Below are 26,539 nucleotides of genomic sequence, written 5' to 3'. Positions count from 1 at the left end.
GTCGGCCGATAAGTACAGTGTTTCCCCTACATTCATTTAGGAGCGGCGGTACTAAAATTTCCCATTAAACTAGACCCTACTAGTGTTTTCAATCGCACGCTGTATGTGCACAGTAACACTCAACGCTGGGCTAGCTTCCTCTCCTCATTCTTCAAAGAATATCTACGTGAAAGCTTCTGTTATAAGAGCAGCTTGACTCCTGTAATGAATGAAAGGTGCGTAGCGAGTGTTTTATTGTCCGAGCGGCAAGTGACTGCGAACGCGACCGGAGGAAAATATTCTGCCAGTAAATGTACAGTGTCGGTTCCAATGTGTCAGCATCTCAAGACCAAGAACAGTCTCTCTGTTGTTTCCCCAACTGCTGAAAAGGTGAAGTCAGTTAGCGCTGGCAACCGTCTCCCCTCCACTCCAGACTGCGCAGCTGAGCAGGAATGGTGATGCAAACTAGTCTCTTTTAAGCCAATGAGGAGACGTTTCTTTTGGGTTTTATTGTGCAAATGAAATGCTTGGTAATTAGGGGAGGTGGTTCTCATGTTGCCTATTTTTCATATTAATTTCTACAGATAGGCTAAATGTCAAAAGCTGTAAATTGAGACACAAAAGGCAAACATGAAAAATCGTATCTATAATGATTATGAGGTCATATTAAAGAGGTTTCCCCGCAGTTAAAGGCTCAAGGTGAGGCCTAAAACAGCTTGGGTGCTGTGCCATGAAGGTAAAATCACTATGGAGAGAGGATGGAAACTGAAACTTAACAACTTTTCCAAAACCCAATGGCTATAGTCCCTACCCAGACAAATTCTGTAGCAAGTTTAGTCCTTATGCTTTCTGGTTGTTGTTAATTTATTATCTGCTCTAGCTTTTCCAAGTATTTGTTCACAGATATGGTAAAAATAATGGTCCCAAATGATGTGAAATTGCAAATTTGTCATTGGTAAAAGTAAAAAATTTTTTTAAATCACTAATTTCCCATGACACCTGTCAGCCTCCGTACCCATCTCTTCTCCATCACTGTGTTTTTTGTTTCACACATTCCGACTCTACCTCCCATCCTTTTTGTTCTACTTTGATTTTTTTAAATTTTATATTTGTACATTGTCTCCCTTTTCTGTCTTGAGCTTCTCTACCTCTCTGGCTCTCTTTCTTTCTACCAGTGTTAATGCGGTTAGGTGCTAAGCAAGTGTGAGGGCCAGTAATTGCATTTGCATTATTGAAGCTGCTGGCTTTAATCAGCTGTCCTTCCTGCTCTCTCTCTCTCCAGCTTCTTCTTTCAGTCCGTCTGCCTCAAAATCACTTTGTAGCATTTTCTAGTTCTATACCTACTATTTTAATTCTCTCTATACCTACTTTTCAATTCTCATCCTCTGTCAGTCTCTTTATTGCTGTACAATCGGTCTTATTTTCACCTTCACTACGTCTTTTTCGTATTCTCACACTTCTCTCTCTTTATGTTTTCTGTCTGTTTCGCACCTTCTTTATTTCATATCTCTCTCCCTCCGGCTGTCTTGACCACAGTTTTGCTCAACCCCATCACTTTATCTGTATGTCTGTCACAAGTTCAGTTCATCAACATTTGTTTATTGTTAAAGGTATGACTCATCATTTCTAGTGCATTGGTGATTCATCTTTCTCTTTTTACATCTTTCCAGTGAAAACTTACCTGCCACACAAGGAGTCATAGATCTTAGATCTTATTTTCTTGTCAAATCAACAGCGGTATGTTTGGACTGAATGTAAATAGTGGACGTCAGACCAGGTAGTTAGAATGAGCAGCCACAGCTGTCAAGGCAGAACACACAAAGTAAACAGAACTGAAAATAATCACTCAAATTGAAAAATCTTTTTGTCTTTGTTCATGTGTTTCCAATCACTCTAAATATAGCTTTTTGTGGAATCAGATTCGTTTGAATAAATGAGCTAAATGAGTTAGCATTGCTAACGTTGTTTTATTTTTGATACTCTCGTTCATTCGTTCATTGGCTCTACTTTAAAAGTCAACTTTTATGAGAAAGACTTTTACTTTTAATATAATTACATTTTCCTATTGTGGCATTTCTACATTTACTAAAATATAAGGAAAGGATTTATGCACGTCTTTCTCCTCTAGCTATGTAATCACAACAAGATGTAAAAAAGACTAATGCATTTGAGGGTCAGAGAGTTTGTCTTTCCCTGGCTTATTTCCTCTCTCTCTTCTTCGTTCCTCTACTCCGCCCCCTCTTTCTCAATTCCTCCGTCTCACTCATTTTCCTTCTTTTTCCCCAATCTCTATTTTCACTGAATGTCCATTGCTTCAAAGATTGTTCTCCTGTTTTTAATGAATGGTTTCAAAGTAATGATGGACATTTGCCTCTTTTGAGTCTTTCATTGCAAGGACTAATAATTACAAAGATAAGTTTTTATGTATATAAAGAAAGAAACATACCAGAAAGAAAATATTCCTATATTATTATCCATTATATATTGTATCACAAAAATGTGCTACTTCATTTATTTTGTGTTTATAAATATTTTATGGCCTTTTTATTCTTTTTGACTGGTGTCCTTTTTTTTTACCAGTTCTTCATTGATTTACTTTAATATGTTTTATATGTTGTGTTGCATTATGTTGTTTATCTATTGTAAAACCTAACAAAGAAAAAAAACGTGAATTACAAAACAATCTCCATATTTCTCCCTCCTTTTCTCTCTTTCCATACTCCTTTATTTCCCTCTTTTCACCTCTAAATCTTGCCCTGTTGCTCTCCTCTTTCTTCATTTTAATACTTCTACATCCCTCCCTCCTCTCATTTCTTTCTTTATTTTAACTCCTCTCCCACCTTCTGTTCTCCATTTCCTTGTCTATTTTCATCACTTTGCTGGTGCTAATGAGGCCAGACTTGACTAAGTGTTTTGAACATGCTATTATGTCTCTGCTTTGTTTTGTTCCCTGGTGTTTCATTTTGTTCCATGCTGTACTGCATTTTGTTTTGTGACTGATTGTTGTTTTGTTAGATCTGTTTAGTAGTTTTTTTGCCATGAGAGATAGTTATGATTAGAGTAAGATACTAATAAGATTTTTCTCTTTATTCTAATTTTTCTTTATTCACATGCATTTCTTCTCTTCCATGTTTCTCTTTTTACCTTTCTGTCTTAACTGCTTCACCTCCTGTTTCTTCACCTCATTCCCTCACCTCCTCAATCACAATCCCTCTCTCCTCCTTCCACTCCCCCACCTCCTTTATTCATTTATTTCTTCATCCCATTCTCTATTTTCTGCTTGTCCTTCTTCCACTCACTTCCTCTCTTTGTCAAATCCAATATGTCGGATCTTTGATCAGCTGAGGCAACAGGAGGAAATCAACTTTCACTCCTTCATTATTCATACATTCTCCTCGTCTCCCACCATCTGTCCATCCACCACAACTGACCCAGTCAGTGGAACTGCTCCGGTTCAGCCACATGAACAAACAGACACAGAGCACACAAACATTAAATCTGCGTCTCTCTTTCACGGCCAGGTGTCAACAGCCTTTCGTTCTTTCCTTCTTCGCTCACTCTCTCCCTCTCCCCCCTCCTTTCTCTCAGTCAGCTGAATCAATAGCTCCTCTTCACCTCTCAGTACAATCTATTAAAGACAACAATGGCTCCACGCTGGAGTAAGATTGCCTCCTATTGTGGCACAGGATGTCTATCAGCGAGTTGGACAGAACCAACACAACAACGCTGCAACGGTATGTGTGTGTGTGAGTGAGAGAGACAGAGAGAGCGAAAGAGACATAAGGACAGAGGAGGGAGAGAGAGATGACAGGTCAAGATAAAGCGTAGACAATAAACTGAAGGACAGGGCAATGATCTGTCATTCTCTGCTACGTGTATGTGTGTGTGAGAGAGAGTGATTGTGTGAGAGAGATGACAGGTTGCGATAAGGTGTAGACAATTACAGTTGTTGTGAGCTACAGGAGGACTGGCCAGATTTAATTCTGTCGCTTTCGTGTGTATTTGTGTGAACATCTATGGCCTCTAGTTTAAGGGCAGTACACTCTAATGTGTATTGGCAGCACAAGAAGTCCACAAGTTTGAGACACAGCTGTGCAATTGGCCGAGCTGATGATAAAGGGCTAAAAGGAAGGGCTAGTGCCCAATAAACTTTGGTGCGTAGGCGCTGAGTATTGAAACTAAATTTTAAGGACCCGGTTCCAAAATTTCTCAAAACCTGCTATCTAGACTAGCGGGTCCTTTAAACTCTTAACATTCCTGTAAAAATCATGCTAAAAGCCTATTCAAGTCATATCCAAAGTAAATTGAATGTAGTTCTTGAACCATTTGAGTATATGCCTGGTTTTGGGCTGCTCTGATAGAGAACACTCTTGAGTGTCTAACCCGTAAGTCAGAATGATTGTAAGTGCTACTGGAATTGATAAATATAAGTTTAAACACAATAAAACTAATATATTTTTCATTTCCGCTTGAAAATGCTTCTAACAAATGCATGCAGACAACTATAGCTGGAAAACACTTTCATACCAATACCATGAAAAATGACTATTTTACACAGGTTTTTCTGAGTGTATGTCTTAGCGTATTTTTTCTAAAAATGCACCGCCCCTAACGGCTTCTGCTGCATCGCTCCGTATTAGCCGGTAGCTAGACGCAGATGTGTTTTTTGGCTGGTAGATCATGAACTTCCTACTTAAAGCTGGATATCGTTATTTTCAGAATTTTACTGGCTACAAGTGCTAGTCATTGGCACAATTGCTTGCAATTGGCTCAGCCTACCCACGAAATAATAGGGGTTGGACCTTCCTTACAGCGCAGGCTCTCATTGGCTATTGTAGGCTGTGAAAGGGACATGTGAGCTCCTATTGGGTCGGATTTGATGTCACTCGAAAGGTCAGAGTTCAGTGGCTAATTTGAATACAAGATATCGTAGTTGTTTACATATAATCGGAGTTATTAGGGTTATAATGACATACGAGCGAAGTCTGACAGCAAATATGAAACGATACCGCAGCAGTCCCTGGGGATTTATTGCTGGAGTAATGTGTTTTGGACTAAATATTTTTACTGGATTGGATCATCTGGACCTTTGACAACGTAACAAGACCATTTTTGTTGGAATATAATCGATCAGTGGATTACTATGAGGCTTCATACGTGAGTCGCGTCAATTTTGCTTGTACTGGTTGGTCCTCTGTAGCAGGTAAATTCACCTGCAGGCAGTTAACAACAGTACAGTGAGAGGAGGAGGAGGACAGGAGGAAGGACTCACGTCTAACTTCTTCATTATTCCTAAACGTCTCTCAGTATTGTGATGTCAGATACTGAGTTTATATTGTGACTTTGCTGTTGTAAACTTTAACATTGCTGCCCTAGAAACATTTAGTTGCATTTAAAACATTAAATTCTAATTCTAGAAGAACTTGAAAACAACCAGGCAGCTAATATGCACACTTATGTGTTAATTCATCAAGTCATATTGTCATCTCAATTTATAACAATGTTATCGCACATTTTCCTCATCCCGTGCAGGCCTACCTCACCTCAGAGAGGGAGTGACACGGAAAGAGGTGAGAGGCAAAAGACGGCTACCTGTATGCATTTCTCTAGCTGGGGAAACCAGGCTTCTCTAATTCCCGACCCCCAATTACGCAAACCATCGTGGTTATATATGTGACATTTAAGAAATTAGATCACTGCAGAAAGCAGACTGTAACCTGGCTCATGTGAATGTAACCGCATGAACGGTTACCTGAGTCCATGTCTCTTGGACAATTAAATCTGAAGAGAACACTGGGCCAGACATCATTTTAACCATAGGAGAACATCTTTTACATTTACACCTAAATTGCCTTATTTATGGTCTTTTCTTTGTGAAATGGCTCATATACCCAGGAGCAAACGCATAACTGATTATCCAAGAGAGCAAATGTAAAACTATTTTTGTTATATCACAAGGAAGTACATGTAACTGTTAGAGACAGTTAACAAGCACTCTGAGACTGCCTTGGTTTATGAATTGTGTTATATAAAGAAACCTGCCTCACCTTATTTGACCCCTAACGTGATCAACACCACTTGTCTCTCAGCTAACAAGGTTTTCATAACAGTACACAGTCTTTTCTTTATTCCATTCATATTTCATAAATGTCTCCGTTGACCCAGCCTGTGCCTCTGCCTTTATCCTAACCTCTTACCTCCAGCAGCTGTTACTGCCTCCATCTCCATCACCACTGGCCTGCATGTAAACTAGCCTAGCTAACATGATTTTATTAAAGACAGAGAGATGAAAGGGGGAGGGGGTGAGTGGGATTCCAGGGGGAAAACAGAAAGAGGTAGGAGTGTTAAGGTTGGACCAATAAGGCTTGGAAGACAATACACACACATATACAAATATCCTGTCAAGCATCACACACAATGCACCAGCTGGCAGGTCTGTGTGTGTGTGTGTGTGTGTGTCTGTGTGTCTGTGTGTGTGTGTGTGTGTGTGTGTGTGTGTGTGTGTGTGTGTGTGTGTGTGTGTGTGTGTGTGTGTGTGTATTGAGTGACAGCACGAGGTGACAGTAGGGAAGCCTTGGGGAAACCAGAACAGGAGAACAGAACAGGAAGCCAGACATGGCGTCTGGTTTGGTCTGGCTACCGTCTGCTAGACGTCGGTCCTCAGACCCCTGTTCCCACTCAAGGTAGACCCCATCTCTAGCTGGCAGCGTGGAAACAGATGGTTGCCTTGACAATGAGCAGGCACACAGTAGTTGGCTCGTGCTCCAAGGGAGGGGCTGGAGGCAGCGGAGCAGCGAGAGGGGGAGCTGTTGACCATTTAATCTTTGTGCATTTTACATTAATTAAATGCTGTTTATTCAATTTGTTGGCGACTGAACTGCAGACGGGTTCATGCGATAGTTATGTGATAAAGTTAACTAGAGTCCAAATAGCTTATCTGCCAGTGCCAAACATTATTTTTTGCTAGGTCATCTGTTAGTACCTTTCAGGAAAAAGTTGTTGGAAATGAATATAAATATCCTTCATGTTATATATGGCTTTAATTAAGAATGACTCAAGTGAAATTAAAAGCTACAGCTGTGTGTCTGATGAATAATATTACCATGTCCTAACAAGCTTCTATCATGCCACAGACCAGTACATCAAACCATGGCATTAAAACCAAGAAAGAGCTGGACCCCATGTGTCAGGACTACCGCTGAAATATAATAAGTTCAGATCCCAGGGCGAAATTTAATTTCTCAAAGTTAGGTCCCAGACTGGAAAAATACATTTAAGAGCCCCTGCCGTAAAAGGCAGCAGAATGAGCATGAAAGGCAGGTTTTCATCTGCTGGCTTTAAAACAGAGAGCCCTCGGGGGTCTGCCGGCGGAATAAAGGACTTTAACTTTTTGACTTAATTTTTCGGCCATTGCAGGTAAGACACAGACTCGCTGACTGTGCATGGACAACACATAGTTGCTACATACTGAGTGCAGCAGTTGTGAGCACTTTTAGCTGTCTACACCCGTAAAATGTGACAAAGATTAACTTACTGAGGCTTTGACTGCCGACGTTAATAATATATTATGGTTTGGGATTAAGGGGACATTTAAATCAACAATACAATATTGGGCAGAGATGACAGTTCCATTTAAATTCACTGAAATGGCAGACATGAAACCATTTTAACAAGTTAAATTAGTCAAGTTAGCCAGAGGCACTGTCAAATTTAGCAGAGTACAAGACTAATTGGCTGCTGGAGAGACTGGGGTAACACTGGGGTCAGTTTAAAAGAGTTGTGTCTTGGGTTGACATCTATAGAAATTCTATTTACTTTTTTGTACATTTACATTTAGCTGTCATTCCAATTCGGACCAAATTCTTGATGTATCAGATTACAGCTTTTATCTAATTCAGTGATATCTGTGACTGTTATATGTCCTTTTGTTATGTCTGGTTATATTTGTTTTTCTTTCTGTCTACTGTCTTGCAAAAGAGATCTTGATCTCAATGACATTATCTGATTAAATAAAGGTTGTAAATTTAAAGGAGGGAATATCTGTGTAGGATTTACGCTCATCCGTCCAATAGAGTTCCACAGACTTGGCAAGAAGCACTGAAGTTGTTCTAGAGGCTCGCAGTGGCATCACTGCATACCTAGACACTTTTTGTTGCTTTTGTCCAATCATTTGTCACCCATCTGTAGTTCATCCGTGTTTTTGATCAGAACTCGATGTGGCAACTGTGTGCAGTCTGTTTGATGTGTAAATGGGTGGTGGATTTATCTTGTTGATGCTAAATCTGGCATTTAACTGCCAATCACTAAAAAGATTTTTGGATTTATTGACGCACTTCAAAAACATTTATTGAAAGTTTTTTTCTTTTTACATATTTATTTACAGCATTAAACATTGAAACGTATATTGTAATAGGCTGTATATTAACCTATTGGGAGAAAATTGGTAGTTCTATGTAAAATCAGATGTTGGGCACCCCATATAGACAAAATGGCATGATCCTTGTTTCGCTGCAAAGCTTCGACTGTGAGATTGACAGTCGAATCATGCTCCGCCCATCGAAGCATCGAATTTTCGACTATTCAGGGTCAGCCCTAATATCTATTATTATTTATATTATATGCTATTATTATAACACTTTTGTTCGGTGGCATTGGCTGGTTGTCACACACACCTGTCTCCATAGAGGTTCCTGCAAAGACTTCCTCAAAACTTTCTCTATCTGACTCAGGTTCATCTGTTCGTTAAAAATGCATTAATCATCATTTGGACAGGGTGACACGAGCATCAAATATTGTATACATCAAATTCATGATAAATAGTCCAACCTTATAGGCAAATACATACAGTGGGGTGAACAAGTATTTGATACACTGCTGATTTTGTAGGTTTTCCTACTTACAAAGCATGTAGAGGTCTGTAATTTTTATCATAGGTACATTTCAACTGTGAGAGACAGAATCTAAAACAAAAATCCAGAAAATCACATTGTATGATTTTTAAATAATTAATTTACATTTTATTGCATGACATAAGTATTTGATTACCTACCAACCAGTAAGAATTCCAGCTCTCACAGACCTGTTAGTTCTTCTTTAAGAAGCCCTCCTGTTCTCCACTCATTACCTGTATTAACTGCACCTGTTTGAACTCGTTACCTGTATAAAAGACACCTGTCCACACACTCAATCAAACAGACTCCAACCTCTCCACAATGGCCAAGACCAGAGAGCTGTGTAAGGACATCAGGGATAAAATTGTAGACCTGCACATGGCTGGGATGGGCTACAGGACAATAGGCAAGCAGCTTGGTGAGAAGGCAACAACTGTTGGCGCAATTATTAGAAAATGGAAGAAGTTCAAGATGACGGTCAATCTCCCTCGGTCTGGGGCTCCATGCAAGATCTCACCTCGTGGGGCATCAATGATCATGAGGAAGGTGACGGATCAGCCCAGCCAACGCATGTCCAGGCCCGTCTGAAGTTTGCCAATGACCATCTGGATGATCCAGAGGAGGAATGGGAGAAGGTCATGTGGCTTTATAATAATAATCCTTATTTGTAGAGCACTTTTCAAAAACAAGTTACAAAGTGCTTTAACAAGTGTAAAGAATAATACATTTATGGTCTAAACTCCACTCGCGGTGTTTGGAGGAGGAAGAAGGATGAGTACAACCCCAAGAACACCATCCCAACCGTGAAGCATGGAGGTGGAAACATCATTCTTTGGGGATGCTTTTCTGCAAAGGGGACAGGACGACTGCACTGTATTAAGGGGAGGATGGATGGGGCCATGTATCGCGAGACCTCCTTCCCTCAGTAAGAGCATTGAAGATGGGTCGTGGCTGGGTCTTCCAGCATGACAACGACCTGAAACACACAGCCAAGCTTCTCAAGGTCCTGGAGTGGCCTAGCCAGTCTCTAAACCTGAACCCAATAGAAAATCTTTGGAGGGAGCTGAAAGTCCATATTGCCCAGTGACAGCCCCGAAACCTGAAGGATCTGGAGAAGGTCTGTATGGAGGAGTGACCCAAAATCCCTGCTGCAATGTGTGCAAACCTGGTCAAGAACTGCAAGAAAATGTATGATCTCTGTAATTTGCAAACAAAGGTTTCTGTACCAAATATTAAGTTCTGATGTATCAAATACTTATGTCATGCAATAAATGCAAATTAATTATTTAAAAATCATACTATGTGATTTTCTCGATTTTTGTTTTAGATTCCATCTCTCACAGTTGAAGTGTACCTATGATAAAAAATTGCATAAGTAGGAAAACCTGCAAAATCAGCAGTGTATCAAATACTTGTTCTCTCCACTGTATACATCTGCAACGTTGCTCTTCAATTCCATATTTATATATTTCTACATTTATTTATGTTGACTTTTTGGTTTTCTACGTGTAGCACCTTATCACCACAGCAAATTCCTTGTATGTGTAAAACACTACTTGGCAATAAAGCTCCTTCCTTCCTTCTTCTTGTAATGCAACAATAAATAACTTGACTGAAGTAGTCCAATCTGATCATATGAATAATGTATTGTGCTATAATTTAGGCTACTCCAGTCACACAATAACATACAATAGTGCACCTCTAATTGGATCTGTGCTGGTTCCTGCTCCCTCCTTTCATCCTTTCCCTTTCTTGTTCAGAGCCACGTTGACCTGTAGAGTATTTAATAAATCATTTTTATTGCTGGGCTTGAAGCTTGGAAATGGTCAAATCTGCAGCGGGAATGAAACCTCTGAGGTTATCAAAAACCTTTATTTCTTTAGTTAGTTCATTTAGCAAACTCACTCATCTTCGATTTTTCTGCCGCTTTGCCACTGTCCTCAATGTCACCTGCAGACTGGTTAAATCAATCCATTATCTTAGCACACTATGTGGCATCAGTCAGCAAAGCCTTTTTCTTTTTTTTTTGGCACACCTTCTCTGCATTGCTGGCCGCTGGTTTTCTCTTTCTATCCATGTTTTAGGAACGAGTGCCACATACTTTTAACAAGTGGTAAATACTTTCAGTATCAGTTTTGACCTGAACCTGCTATAACAGATTGCACCAGCCGTGTTGCTGCAGCTAAGATAACCTATTGAATATCTGTAGGCTTTATAATGCCCGGGTTGGCGAAACAAAGACCGGCCCACCAGAACAATTCCCGAATGTTCTGCTCCTGTAAAGATGTAGCAATTCCCAGCATTTAAGTGCTTTCGAAGATCAACAGGAAAAATCAGGTGACTCACAACCTAAAACAGCCTTCTATACATTAGTCATTCTGATTAGATTAGACATGCTGGGAATCGACTGATGTCTCTAACCTACCTTTTATCCCAACCTGCTCCTTTGGAGGAGGGGGGCTGCAGTGCTGCCAATTAAAGCAGCAGCTCATTAGAGAAGCTAATAGGTTATAGGTGGGAAAGAGGCATGGCGGTGAAACATTAAAACCAGAGCTAATGGCCAATTTACTGTATTAAAAAATAAGGGGAAAACTTTCAAAAGTATTTCCAGTGTAACCACACCAGCTGTGCTTCATGGACAGATGGAAGAAATTTTTCTTCACAAAATTTCCCAACCATTTAGTGGTTTTCAAACCTTCCATTTATGAGTTTGCTCTGTATTGTAATGCAATTAAGCTCCTTCAAAAATTTTACACAAAGTGGCCCCAAAACAAGACACCAGTGTGGCACCAGTTCCACAGGAAACACTGGATATATATGGTGCTTAAAAGGCAGTGAGTAAATGTAATTGCATAGAGAGACTCTCTTTCTCTCTAACCCCCAGACCCCCACCTTCAGGCCCTCAGTTAAGTGTAATAGTGTATAGTGGATGTGAGAGGGTTTGAGACGAGGTCAGAGCAAGGATCACCAACTAATTACGGTGCTGAGGCACTCAGCCTCCGTCAGATTGTTTAGAAAGCATTAGGGGGGAAACATGGGCTTCCCTGGTGCATTGCACATAATTAGTTTGGAGCCAAGGTCACAAACAAACACAAGCACGGGGACAAACAACATCCATACACATAGAAAAGCACACACTATAACACACACGCTATTCTTCTCTCTGCTCTCAAGCTCTGCATTCTCTGTCTTGCTCTCTCAGGGGCAACGAGGCACAGCGTCTATTAATTTCCTAAATGAATAGCCTACCAATTGATAGTTATTTATGGATGTTCACGTTTGATGCACCACACATCCTCCCTAATATTAATTACCTTTAGTATAGGGCTAGGCGATATATTGAGTTTCTAGACATTAAGTATGTTTTTAATGAATGATTGTGTTTGTATTAAACAACATAAACTAATAGAAATCCTAAAACATCGCCCTCTTTTCTCACTAAAATTTCACTTCACCATCAAGACACAGGGCATTTCTTTTACCCCTCAAACAGTCATTTCTATATAACAATAAGCATAATGCCTAATCAATACATTTAAAGACTAACTGCTGTGGCCATTCTCTTAAGTTTTTCTTTAGATCAGGGTCATTGACCTGACTTAGCAGATGCTTCTTTAACTGTGCCAGAAAAAAATAATTACAGTGTGATCTGTTAAAACATGGTTACAGAGACAACCAGCAACACCCAGCGCGCAACTGCTAGAACCAAACATTTTAATACGATTGAAATATGATTACTGGGAATGATCCATTTTTGCATCACAATTTTCAGTTTAAGTGAAAAAACACTAATCATGATGATGTGACATGTGTTAGGGTTTGTACCAAACAAACATGTTTTCTTAAACTTGGAGAGCAAGATTTGTAGGCCAGGGCATCACTGCAGCACTTCTGTACTTAATTTTAATGTTATGTTACACATTTTACCTTCATCTAAAAATTCCAGCGTCTTTCACTTTGATTTTGCTCTTGGCCACATTGCGATTTTGACAATATTTCGATTAACTGTGCAGGCCTAAAGAGGAAACGCATACCCTGACAGCACAAACACCATCCACAAAGGTAGAAAGTCTTCTATTGCCTCAGGATTTGTGCTTTAATCCAGCATAGAGAGGTGTGGTAAACACATATTTTAGGATTAAGGCAGAATTGAAGATGGTAAGTAACAGCGGTACTGTTTAGGCAAATCTACTGCCAGCCCAGGCAGGCATGTTTAGAGTTGACAGATGGCTTGACCATGACCGCTGAGAGCGAGGTCGATTAGGAGAGCTGGTGGGCAAAAAGGGTTTGGGAAGAAATGATGAAACAAAATGAAGTTTGGTGCTGTGGTCTGTATGCAATTATCTGGTCTCCAGACACTCGGGCCTGCTTTAGAATATGCAAGACAATCACATTTCTTACAACCACATAGAAAAGCTGCTCATACTCTTAGAGAGGTTCTGCAGGCTTTACAACAGATAGGAATGTCAGACCACCTGAACACTATGCATACACTCACACGTGCATTCACACTCTCTTTCCAAGGGTACACAGATACCTATGTAAGGGCAAAATGAGTACACTCAATATCTGTCTCCTCACCCAACATATCCTTTATAAAGTGGTGTTGTGTTCATCTGTCTCTTAGATATACAACATATATGGCAAGACAGATAAATGCAGGGATCAACATTGGCTCCAAGCTCTAAAATGACTTTACTTTTAGGGTATCTTTTCAATTTTCAAATACGATTCATTATAGTTGATTATGGTAACACAAATCAATTAAAAATATAAAAACCATTAAATTCTACTCGTTCACAAAAACAGGAGTGTGTAAACCTAAGACTGAAATATGTTACAGTGGTCAGAGTACACAGCTAAAGCTTTACTTGGAAAGAAACTGGTAAGTTAGCTTAACGTACAATTAATAGAAATGTCAACCTCTAAAACACAAAGGGTGTGTGATGTTAAACAGTGGCTAGTATTGCTAGTACCACTGAGAATCAACACCTCAGCTGTACACAGCTTCCAGCACACTCCCACCTCATTGTTTCAGATCAACGGCCTATATGGTTGGGAGATCTCACCCTTGGGTTATCATCTGCCCTCCACATTTAAAACTGTAGAAACACTATAGTGCCCATTGAACACGTAAACAGGTGGAGAGCTGGGGTAAACAAGTGGAGTGAAGAGCTGACTGTCTATCCAGTCAAAAGCATGGAAGAGAGTAAGTAAAAATAAAAGGTACAGGTAGAAGAGGGGCATGGACAGACTACATGGAGAAGGGAGACAGTGGGACATTGAGCATGTACAGTATGGTATGAAAGTATAAAACCACATGTGTGCGACGTGATGAGAGTTTGTTCTAGGACAACCTACATCTTTTCAACACACACACACACACACACACACACACACGTACACACACGCTTACCTGGATGCCGTCCAGCAGTTTGCTCATGCACCAGAAGCTGTCAGCCTCAATGTTCCTCAGAGCCTCTTCCTGGAGACTGGACACGTCAAAGTTTTCCACTTCCTCCTCTAGAGAAGAGAAAGGAGAACAAAGAAAGAGAGAGAGAAAGTCAAAAATAAGCAGTGCATGGGCAAAGAGATGGACAGAGGGAAAGCGACAGCGAGACGGGTGAAAGAAAGCTACAGAGAGCAATTCAGGTCTGCCGGCACAGCAGGGGCTCCGTCATAAGCCCATCACTCTGGGAGGGGAACAAGAAAGGCATGAGTGTAGAGGGAGGACACATTGAGTGGGGAGAGAGGGAGCAAGGGGAGAGGTAAGGGTGGCGGGTTATGAAAGAGACATATGGTAAGGAATGAAGTTGGAGCACAGGAATAAATGGGAGATAAGAATAAATGGAGGCAGTGTGGCAGCTGAGCATGTGGGAAGAAAATAAAAAGTGGACTAATAGAGCAGGCGAATGATCATCTTTTAAAAACATTTTTTTCAAAGCTACTTTGAACATTTAGAAAATGTCAGTCTCCGCGCACATAGCATTTGTATTTTTTATACTGTAGATGCAGAGAGTATACTGTATATTCCAGGAAAAACTACAGAAATTACAGATTTTTCAGTGTGAACTTGTTGAAGTTCCATTACCACTCAGAATCATTTCACTAAGTTTCAGAGTTCCCTTTCTACTGTCTAATGTAATCTTTTATCTTATTTTTACTATATTTATATGATTTTATTATTTAATTTTATCAGCCATTTGTGTGCTATAAAAAAAAACTGTGAAGAATGAGGTAAAGGTGGGAGTATAGTGGGTTGTAGGGTAGATACTAAAATAAGTAAGTAAATAAATGGAGCGAATTAGGTTTGGACAGCAGACTGCACAGAAGAAACACTTTTTTAAAAGCACACAGAGTTCTCAGTCATCTCCAGCGGGTGACTTCAACGATGGGTGTCATCAGATGTCATTAACGGCAGCAGTGTGTGACGGACTGCAGGGGCTTTGACGGGCTTCTGACAAGCCACTGACAGCCAGTGGAGAGGAGATGGGACGAGACTGATTAACAATGATCTAGAGAGAGAGAAAAGGGAAAGTGGGGGCCACAGAGAGAAACGGAGAAAAGGAAAGTGTGTGTGGTCATATTGCTAAAACTGAGAATTTGGTGGATGCATTCGTGAGAGTTTGTGCGCGTGCACACACACACAGGGCCTGGCAGCTCTGCTTGGTATCCTTGGCAACCCCAGTGGAATGTTGTCAAGGTTGTAATGAGCGCGTTCAGTCTGACAGACAGACAGACAAGGAGCTGGCAGTGGGCCAGGACTACAAAACCATTAACAACCTAGGCTGTATGTGCATGTATGTTTGTGTGTGTGTGTGCACTCGCTCAACATCCTGTCAAGCAGGCGCTCTCATCATTGTCTTGTCTGCTCAAAGTCAGGTAAGGATGAATGGAAACCGGACAGAGAGGCTGCGGTTCCTTCATTTCAGTGAGACCTTTCATCCCATCACACCCGGACAGATCAAGGTGTCCAGACACACAAAAAAATCTCATTTTGTTCACATAGCTGCCTGATCTTTAATACCAGATATGGAAGTGGTCAGGGGCTGCATTATGATTGGATATCAGCATAGTTCATTCTAACCAAAATGCTAACACAAGCAATGCAAAAAAAGCAAAGTGTAATATAGCCGCACATAAGAACAGTTATTAGTGTAAACATTCAGAGATACAATCTCAGAAAATCCAATTTTTGGGAATGAGGTCTAAAAAATCAGTTTGTTATGAGGAGCGTAAACAAACCCAGGGAGGAAGAGGTCATCCACCAACAAATATTATGAGTCAGAGACAGCTGATGGGATGAAAACCACACCCTAAACTGAGGCCACAGCCGAAGTCAACTACAATCAACAGAACCTAAATGCAGCGTTGGAGCAGCTGTTGTAATAGCGCAGAGACAAAAGAGGCCACCATCTGACCAATTTGAAGTCAGTATTTCATTTGATAGCTCCTCTATAGTGATGCAGAAAACAATGACAATACGTGAATACAGCCTCTTTCTCAGGGACGCAGCGGCTCTGGGCACCAGTGATTAAATTTGTAGTTGAAAAGATTAATTGTAAACAGGCTGACTGGCAATTCGCATAGTGTCACTGCTGATTAACGAGGTGGTGAGAGCGCCGCTGGCTCTGGTGTTCTGGGAGACCGTGAGTTTCCCAAAGTCTCCTATCAGTCTTTGTCGCAGCTAAAGCCCTGCCGTGGAGCTCAGTTCCAAACCTAGACCTTGACTCCGGAGCAGATTAGAAGGGACGGTTTCCAGGAGTCCAGCAGTTGTACTGGAATTGGGCATGGCTCATCACAATAACAAGGACACACAAGATGAGGAGGAGGAGAGGCCATGTAGTGGGATCGCCTGTCCTCAATGTGGCTGGATCACAATGTAACAGTGCCCCCTGTGACCGCTGGTGGAAGTGATGCTAACACCAATAACCGGCTTTACACGGATGAATGCTTAAAAAACGCCGAAGCTCAGATCATTAGTCATTTTCATGGCCAGGTAGTCCAGACAGCTCTTTCTGTTCCCTGTTTAAAGGATAAAAGAATCTAAGCTGCGTGTTGAATGTCTGATGATTTAACCACCTCTGGCTGAATTTAGTTTCCATGATGATGCACCTTCCAACCAGGAGTGTTTTGTTAATGTAAATAACTAAACACTCTTATTAGGCCACCCTGAATGCCTCAACAGGCCGCGCGTCTCAGTCGACCTGCCTTTAAAAGAAGAAATTGCTAATTACTTTCACCAGATCCATGCCTCAATAGAAATTCCTTCAAGATACTCTCTTGGTGATTACTTTTGAAGCACTGCCTCCACGCTAGGGACCAGCTGACAATAAGTGTCCTGATCCGTGTCTCCGTAGAAAGGCTTCACAAATAAGAACCTGGGGAATTTCGGGAAGTTCAAGCTTCATTGTGCCCCGCGTCAGTGAATGGCAGTCTCTGTGGCTTTAGTTCTGCGTGACATGTGCCTCCAAAATAATCTTTCACCAAATTATATTCTCAGGGTTCTTCTGAAGTAGAGGAAGCAGGTCTGACACAAAGTCACCTTGGCGAGAGAAGAGAACTTGTTTGATACTGCCAACTCTCTAAGACACAGAAACTGTCTGTACACAAGCTCTGCAGACGGGAATTTTGTCATCAAACTGGCAGAACAGCACACACAGACTGCAGACTTGGAGGCATGCACACATAACAGTCAAACTGATTACAAAGCAGTAATTTCCTAAAAGTAAGAATCATCATACAACCTTTTATTTTTAAAGCAACTGTATTTACAGAGGGGAATATTTAATTTAGGAATCCAAACTTTCTCCAACAACCCACTTTAAGGTGAACTATTATTCTCTTGACATAGTTTCAGCTCTGCCACTTCATATCTCTACTCCTCCATCAATCTACCGCTCCTATCTCTTTTTATACCTCGACTTTCCTCTGATAGTCTCTTGATCTCTCTTTTGGTACATCAATGCTTTCCCTCTCCACTTTTTTACAGCCATTTGACATCTCCTCTGTTGCTGCTGCTATCCTGCCTCTCCAAGCTGTTCTCCCCCCCCCCCTCTCCTATTGGCCGCAGAGCCAGTTTCCTGCCAGGCCCCAGGGTTTATTTCCTGTTTGTCCTGGCGCAGGGGGCAACTTGTCCAGAGAGACCAACTGCTTGGTCGCTGCCAGCTGTGAGCACTTGGCACAGCTTGGCACGCAGAGCCGGGTTACACCTCCGGAGACCGAGTGCCGGCACCTACGTACACAGTCGCGACACACACACACACACACACACACACACACACACACACACACACACGCCGCCATCTGCCCTCTACAACTATGGGCCACAAGGTAATGTGATGTAAGATGATAAACGAGCTAGTTTAGCCTGATGTAATCATAAAGAGTGTGTGTTAGTGAGAGTGTGCGTCTCTGCAGAAAGCAATTGGCAATAAATAAATAAAAAAGAGTCTGAGTTTGACAACCTTCTGTTGGTTCGGATTAATCACAAGTAAACTGGAGTTTCAGACCGAGAGAGAGAGCGAGAGAGCAAGGAGCTTGAGATTTTAACAAGATATCACCATCCAAAGCTCATAAGATCAGTGGTGCAGTCATTTCTTATAATTTACAGCGGCATTTCAGGTTAAATCTAATGAATCTAATGACTTACACTTTGAGCGATGAATCCAAACATCACACAATCCAGTTTATACCCAAGTGACACAGCCGAAGGTCTGACACTTAAAAATGAGACACATGCTGGCTGCTAGCGAGACGTGTAATACTTCCTCCTCCCTGACAAACCCCCCACCTCACCCCACCTCTCACTTAGGAGCCTGGAACAAAACAAAACAAAAAAAAGAAGTGATTTCCCCACCGTGGCACAATTAGCACGATAAGGTGGCATTCATACTGTTGGATAATTAAGAAGAGTCAACCTAGTGTCACCAACACTTGCAGGCACGTTCGCTCACACGCAGATGGAGGTGAGAGCGTGATGAGAATAGAATCGTGGTAGTGATGCGAAACAAGACGTGAAGATATGAAAATAGGCAGGTGGAGATGAAGAAAGGTAGGGTTGGGAGAGTGTGTGTGAGAGAGAGAGTGAGAACAGTGGAAGTGATGAGTGGAGGTCAAAGTAGGAATAAGTGTTTGCAAATCTTTGCTTTCTCCTGAAACAGGCCCTGTGATTTATAAGAATCTTTGGGTTCATGAGACTAAGACACTTATCTAAAGTTCCGTGTCATGTTTCCAAAAAAGCATCCAGTGCCTTCGTTTCATAGTTCTTGGAAGTTACAAGGTTTTTCTTCAAAGTACACCACTAAGCTTAGTCACTAAAAGCACTGAACTTCAGCCTCACCAGTGATAACGAACGCTGTAGGCCATAAAATCTACGCAATCACTCCAACAATTTTCTCATCTGCCACTATCTGCACTATAAGCTGTGTGTCCATACATCAAACAGCAGGCCCCACAGCTGTTGGCAAGATAATGTAAGTCCTTGACATCAAATGGAATACAGCTATTAATACCATATCTACATATGTGCAGACACATAATGATCCGCCTGCCCCGAGGTAAGATGGTGTCTTGTATGAGGAAGCTTATAGTGTTAGTTAATGTTGAGTAAGGCCACCGCATCGCATTAGCTATTCCAATTTCTGTCAATATCTCTATTCGCACTACATCCATACCCATCACCATCCCTCACACTGGCCTGTGGGATGTTTGAACAGCACAGATGTGTGTGGTTCAACATGTGCGCAGCTGACTGGCGTACTCCGTGTAACCATGGCAATGCCAGAGGGACACAACACTGCTTGGAATGAGGTTTGTTTGTGCTGTTTCGCCACAGCTTTCTATTTCCACAGGGATAGCATGCACAACGGGGAGAGGGCATTGGCGATAAATAGTACAAATCATCAACAGGACGGTTCCTGATAGATCCTATAATTTATAGCCACTGTAAGGGTGCCCACATGAGGAGCAATCTGAAAGACACTTTTGCCAAAATATCAAGGTGTGTAGCAGAAAGGTGGGGACATAAAAACAAGAGGCACCAATTTGTCTCTTTAACTAACCCGTTGGAGACTGTTGTAGATCTGTACAAAGTACTGAATCATTGGTCTATTACTGAAATGATTGAAATAAGAAGAAAAAGTCATCCAACAGACAATAATCAATGCTAATTTTGTTAATCAAATGATTCTTCAAAGAGACACTCCACCAACTTTACTCATTAAGTTCTGTTTAACATGTTGATGTGGATCAGCACATTATACAGTTACATAATGTCTTCTGGGGCTGGGGAGGGCGCTTTCCAAAGTTTGAAAAAATACCCCCAGTGATGTCATCAGGGTTATCGTAGTAGTCGCTTAAGATTAGTTTAAGATTAAGATTAAAATCTGTAACAGAAAGTCTGTTACACACTGGGGACACTGGGGACGGTGGGCAACTTCATTGCGTCTAATGAAAGAGACTTTAAAGTTGTACTATGTGAAGTGTAGGATCCATGGTTTTTGGGGTGAGACACATACTAGGTACTAAAAGGCAGGATTTATCCGCCTCTCAACATTATGGAAGTGCAATATTAAATCACTGGAGTACCCCTCTAAGTATGCTTTTTAAATAAAAAATAAAACATTTAAAATTACTGCTTTGTCTTCTTTTATTATGATTGTAAATGAATACCTTTTGGTTTTGGACTGTTGGTCTGACAAATGAAGCAATGTAAAGACAACACATGACAACTTGATGGACACTTTTCACTATTTTCAGACATTTTTAAACATAAATTGATTGATTTAAAAAAAATAATCATTAGTTGAAGCCGTACTCTAATCCAACAAAAGGACACCACATGTGGATCTGTGGTTACACGTTACATGTGACTTGTGATAACACTGGCTGCCATCTTAATGGACTAGTGGATCAGGCATTACTCTGCTTTGGTGAACAGGTGTTTGTGTTAGGGATTGGAACTTAATTATTGTTTAACCAAACATGTACGTAAACTCACCATTATTTTAAGTACTTATTTCACTCATGTGACATAATGTCCTTCTACCTCTATAACCAGTGTAGTGTATGAACAAGCAGGTTATGTGTCAAGCAGATAGTGAAGAATTCAATCACATACTTACAGTCACTATATATAGGCTGCCTCCTTTTATACACACACATATAAACATGTTTTAATTACATTATCTGTCCAATCCACTCAATGCACAGTAAATGTGCCTGCCTAATGCGCATGACACATTTGGGAGCTGAAGGAAAGTTTCCTGAGATGTAAGTGAAGGATCAGTCCATTAAGTCATTAGCGTGTGTAATCTGAAGGCTTAGTTAGAGGGAAAAAACATTAGGGGAATGGTAATAAGCAGACATTATGAACGGCAGAAGATGCGGTTAAACACACAGGCAGCCGACACACAGAGTGTTGAGAGAGACACCTCTAATGACGTAACCCTGTGCTGATGCGAACAGGAATATTTGCGTGAATAGGTGCAGCATGTATGTGTACCTGTATCGTTTTATGTGTGAGCACTATTGTTTCAAACGTGCCTGCATATCTGATATGTGTGCACGTCTTTGTGTGTGAACTATATGTGCACAAAGTCATGATGCAACCCAACACACCACAGTCGCAGCAGCACGGTAAGATGACTGTTTCAATTGCCTCCAATTGCATCAGGTCAAGCAGAACGCTTCTCGCTGGTGACAGAATGATAAAACAGACCCCCCCCACCTCCCAATCAAACGGCTGACAGACAGAACGAGAAATAGAGACTTGGAGAGATCTGAAGCTTCTCAGTGAGGAGAGCTTCAATTTATGGCTTTTTATAGTCAAGTAATTAACTTAATCTAAAAATATTCAATAACCCCTGCGATTATTCACAGAAGATAAATCATTTTTTGACAGAACTATTTCTCTGGATCATTTCAGAGCTCTATTGCTTTTTATCAGGAGCAATGAGAGAATCTCTAGTAATGTGGAGAAATAAGATCAGGCCGGATGCAGATGAAAGCACATCTATTGATTTTCAGCTTTATATATCCCATTGTCAAGCACTGACGACAGTCTTTGTGGTTTCAACGGCCATTTCCACACCGTAGGCCAAAACATGTAATATTCAAACCACACAATTAAAAGCAACAACAACAAATGTGGTGCAATCCTTTGCAAATGATTATCACATATTATTTTTTTTCATTATGTTTCACGTCACCACCTGCTGAACATTTCTTACATGATGGAAAACAATTACCACATGGAAACAACTGCATGACCAGTGAAATCAATTTGATTTAAACGGCTAAAATACTTCCCTTGTGTGCCAGAAGTGCCCTCTGGGTTGAATCCTAATCCCATTTCAACAGGGTTTGTTAGGTTTGGTTCAGTTTGGTCACAAACAACCTACACATCCACACACTTGTCCAAGTATTTCAAAAACAAAAGAAAGGAATACAAAAGAGAAAAAAAAAACAAAGACCTGACACCTGAAAATGGAATAAGATGAAACCAACTTTAAATAGAATGAATAGAACACCCACCAGATGTTATTCATAAAATTGAAGCATCTAAACACTAAACGTTAATATAAGTTATAACTCTGATAATGTTTCTGGCCTGCCTTAAATCATGACACTGATGTGCCTTTGCTACATTACAGAGTTAGGTGAAAATTGTGCCATGCAGAAAAAATTATAGAACAATAACTCAAATTGTGAGAAGTATATTTCTACTAAAATACAAAGGGCATTGGCCTACCTACCTCTCTCCGCATGCCATTTCCTTTAATAAAAATCTGATTTTAAAAACTCCGTTTTAAATATTTAGGTACGCATAATGACGACAAACTGAGTTTCACTGAAAATGTTGATTCCATATGTTAAAAGTCGGCCAGACACTGTTTTTAATTTAGAAAATTTGGGGTCAGTCAAAACATCTTGGAGAAAGAGTTTTCAGCCTGATAGAGTACTCACACGTTTAATATGTCTGTCTGGTTTGGACAAGATTGTCAAAGTAGCAGGAAAGACAACAGACCAACAACAAAAGTTACAGGATGACCTTTACAGAAAGCTCTGTCCATCACTCCATACTGAGTTTGAGCTGCTCCCTTCAGGGTGATGATACAGAGTACCTCTGGCAAACAAAAACACCTATAAGAGATATTTTATACCTAATCCAATGAACTTAATGATTCAACTGCACTAATCTGCACCTTTTTGATGGAGATGTTTGACGTAATAGTGATGTTTTTATATGTCTGGTGAGACCAAAGCTGATTTTCTGGTCTCGGCTGGACAATAAAGCTGTATTCTATTCTTCTCTAGACATCTGGTAGGTTGCTCCAAATTTTAACACAATGAAAGGATTTAGAAAGGATTTGGACAATGCTGACTATTATACCTACAGTGTGCTGGTCTCTAGTACACTCAGACAGTCTGGTGTCTGGTCATTAAGGAATTTATACATGACTTGCTGCCAAATACTGAACCCTATTAGTAATGTTCAGACATTTTATTCATATGAAATGCCCTAAGTAGGTTATTTTATTCAAGTAAGAAAAGTAAAGTATAGTTTTGTTTTGTGTTTATCTGTACGTTAGCCTGTTGTAAGCTAGTTTCTTTGAAAGACCATGGAAAAAGTGAGGTACCTTTCCATTCACCTGTTTTTATGCACTTTTTCAATTTGCGAATGAATTCCCCATTTTCTTTCACTGATTTCCTGAGAATTAGGTTAAAATGTGTCCTACATTTACATAGAAACCTGATATAGCCATACATTTTCTTGCAACTCCCATTATGACTTTTTATTCATTTCTATTTTAAAATTTTAGACAGGCATAAGATATCTGGACAGCTTTGAACCACAGAACAAGCAGAAAAATTATATCTGCTTGTTCTGTGGTTCAAAGCTGATCAAGTACCTAATCACCTAAGTAGGTCCAAACGTAACTTTCTAATTACTTTTTCTTCCTAAGAAAATGCCAAGCACACAACTAGACAAATATAATGAATAAAATCTCCTGGTAAACAAGGTGTACTCTCTGATGTTTGGTTTGATGTATAATCCAGCAGCCTTGTATGAGAGTGACAACAGAGTTATATGGTGTCACGGAGCCAAACCGTTAAATGTGCAATAAAGTGGAGATATGAGAATACTGAATGTAACCTCTCTAAGGAGAAAGAAGTAGAAAATGAATGTAAAGTGGCATCCATCATACGTATGAAAGAGAAAAAGATATTTCAGCGGAATGAAAGAGACATTTACACAAAGAAAGGTGGAGATGGACCGAGACTGAGGGGTCAAAACCACACAGCTGATTCAATGTCTGCCAGACCAAATGCTATTACTTAACCCCAGAAACATGGTGATTGCGTTCTAAACCAAACAGAGGAGCGGAGAGTGGAGCCTGAGTCAAAGCTCAAGCCGGGAGGGAGACAAAGAGAAAGAGCGTCAAAGAAAATTGAAGAACAAATCTCAAGCTGTCTGGTGGAAAATAATGCCTAAACAGAGTCGATAATCTCACCGAATGATTAAAGCAGGAGGAATTAGACAAAGAAAAAGTGGATAAGGAACAAAGTAGAAAAGACAGTGTTCCTGCTGGATGTCAGCAGCTGTGCTCGGGCAATCACTAAGCAGCTCATTAGAGCTAATAACAGCCGTTAATCAGAGGGAGACTTAGAATAGAAGGCTCGACCAACGGTGGCCAGACCATGAGGAGAAAGAAGCCGATATTAGTTAACCGCCTACTGGCCAAGATCCACTCCACAGATTGCTCAATCGGACAAACAGGCAGATGGATAGATACAAAGATGGAGAGGAGAGGAGGAGAGGAGGAGAGAGGAGGACAGGATAGGTGAAAAAGATGCAATGGAAATACAAATAGAAAAACAGCTCAGTGACTAAGACACTTTCACAATAACAGTGCTCCAGTGGCTCATTTGTTGAAAGTCTTTTTATGTTAAACAGACCATAGAAGTGCTTAGTTACATTACAGTGTATTAACAAAGCAACAAACATAATGGAGGCACCTATATGTTACACGATGTCAAGTACAGTAACAGGAGTGAATAAAACACCAAACGACAGCGGCTCCTATGCTCCTGACACCAGACTATATCAAGCATTTTGTTTCTAAGACCACAACAGTTGAGCCAACTATTATTATAATGGCCCAGCACCGTAATCCCCTGAAGTGAGGATGCAACTGAAATACAAACAAGTATGGCCTAGCATAGCACGGCGGGGCACACTGTGCCACAGCTACAGCTCCATGTTAGTGGGGGCGGCTGTGGATGTCGAAGTGTGCTTGGGCAAGATACTGAACCCCAAATTGCCCCTGGCGTGAATGTGTGTGAATGTTAGTTTCTGTTTGAGCACTTAAGCTCAGTGTATGAATGTGAGTGAATGGTGAATGCAGATGTAGTGTAAAAGCTTCGAGTGGTCGAAAAAGACTAGAAAGGCGCTATACAAATACGGCGCATTTACATTTACAAACAACAGATCAGAGTAGAGATATGCAGGGGAAATGCAGAGCAGACAATAAGACGATACAGCATAACGCTAAAGCTAACCGCTCCTTACTGCAAGATATGCTTCCAACCTGAAAATTTCATTGAGGCAGAATAATGACGTTTCTGTTGCAGGAATGAAGAAATCCTAATTCAAGGACATAGTTTCTGTCCACTCTGTTGAGACTTTTCTCTTTATATGAGCTTCAGTCTGTGCTCTGTGTGTGTGTGTGTGTGTGTGTGTTACACTCCTGAAAGCATTCCATCACAGCTGACTGACAGTGTGTTTCCATCTTCCAAGCTTTGTCCCTGGGTGCTCCACCAAGCCACAAGTCAGTCTATCTGCAAACCGTGACATTGCAGACCCAGCCTGTCTGTGTGTGTGTATGTGTGTGTGCACGAGGGCATAAGCTGCACTTTTTCTGAGGCATTGTACAAAGTGTGGTTCTATGTCTTAGGCAGGTGTGGTAAAAATGCTATAAAGTAAGAATGCTTTCAAAAATAGACATGTTAATAGATCATGATCAAGTGTCAATTAACAAAATACAAAGTGAGTAAACAAACTTTCAAAATAGCATCAATTCTTCTAGGTATACTTGCACAAAGTCAGGGATTTGTTAGGCACGTCATCAGGGAATAATTAAACAAATCTACCAAACAGGTGCTAATGATCATACATTCAATATGTAGGATGAAACACAAGCATTAACAGAAAACAGAAACAGCTGTGTAGGAGGAATAAAATTGACAAGGTGAGGTTACTGAAGACAGGTAACTGCCAAAAGGCATACATCATGGCAAGACTGAGCACAGAAACAAGACACAGGGTGGTTATACTGCATCAGCAAGGTCTCTCTCAGGCAGAAAACCTTTTTAATGCAAGTTAGATACAAATATTCCACAAAATACTATTAGTTTACTAATTTCAATGTGAAAATGAAAACAGCTATAAAAATAAACTCAGTAGAACTGAATTCTCAACAGAAAGAACACATCAGTGAAGAACATATTGAAAACCTATAAGAGAAAAAGCTAATTTACACACACACACACACACACACACACACACAGGCAAATGCAATCCATGCTTTCCTCTGCCAAGACAACGGTCATTCTCCAGTTTACTGCAATGCTAGTTCTGCAGCACTAGACCATACCTGCTAATT

General features: G+C 40.6%; 1 protein-coding gene across 1 annotated transcript in view; it reads right to left on the bottom strand.

The window, feature by feature from the left end:
• tbc1d22a (TBC1 domain family, member 22a) overlaps positions 1-26,539 on the bottom strand; it is a 92,886-nt gene that overhangs the window by 42,598 nt on the left and 23,749 nt on the right. Inside the window, exon 12 of the mRNA XM_046072652.1 lies at positions 14,287-14,393. Coding sequence (XP_045928608.1) covers positions 14,287-14,393 — 107 coding nt within the window. The remainder of the gene's footprint in view (positions 1-14,286; positions 14,394-26,539) is intronic.

Source organism: Micropterus dolomieu, linkage group LG16 (genome assembly GCF_021292245.1).
Source record: "Micropterus dolomieu isolate WLL.071019.BEF.003 ecotype Adirondacks linkage group LG16, ASM2129224v1, whole genome shotgun sequence".
NCBI classification, from domain to species: Eukaryota; Metazoa; Chordata; class Actinopteri; order Centrarchiformes; family Centrarchidae; genus Micropterus; species Micropterus dolomieu.
This window is presented reverse-complemented; position numbering and strand designations above follow the sequence as displayed.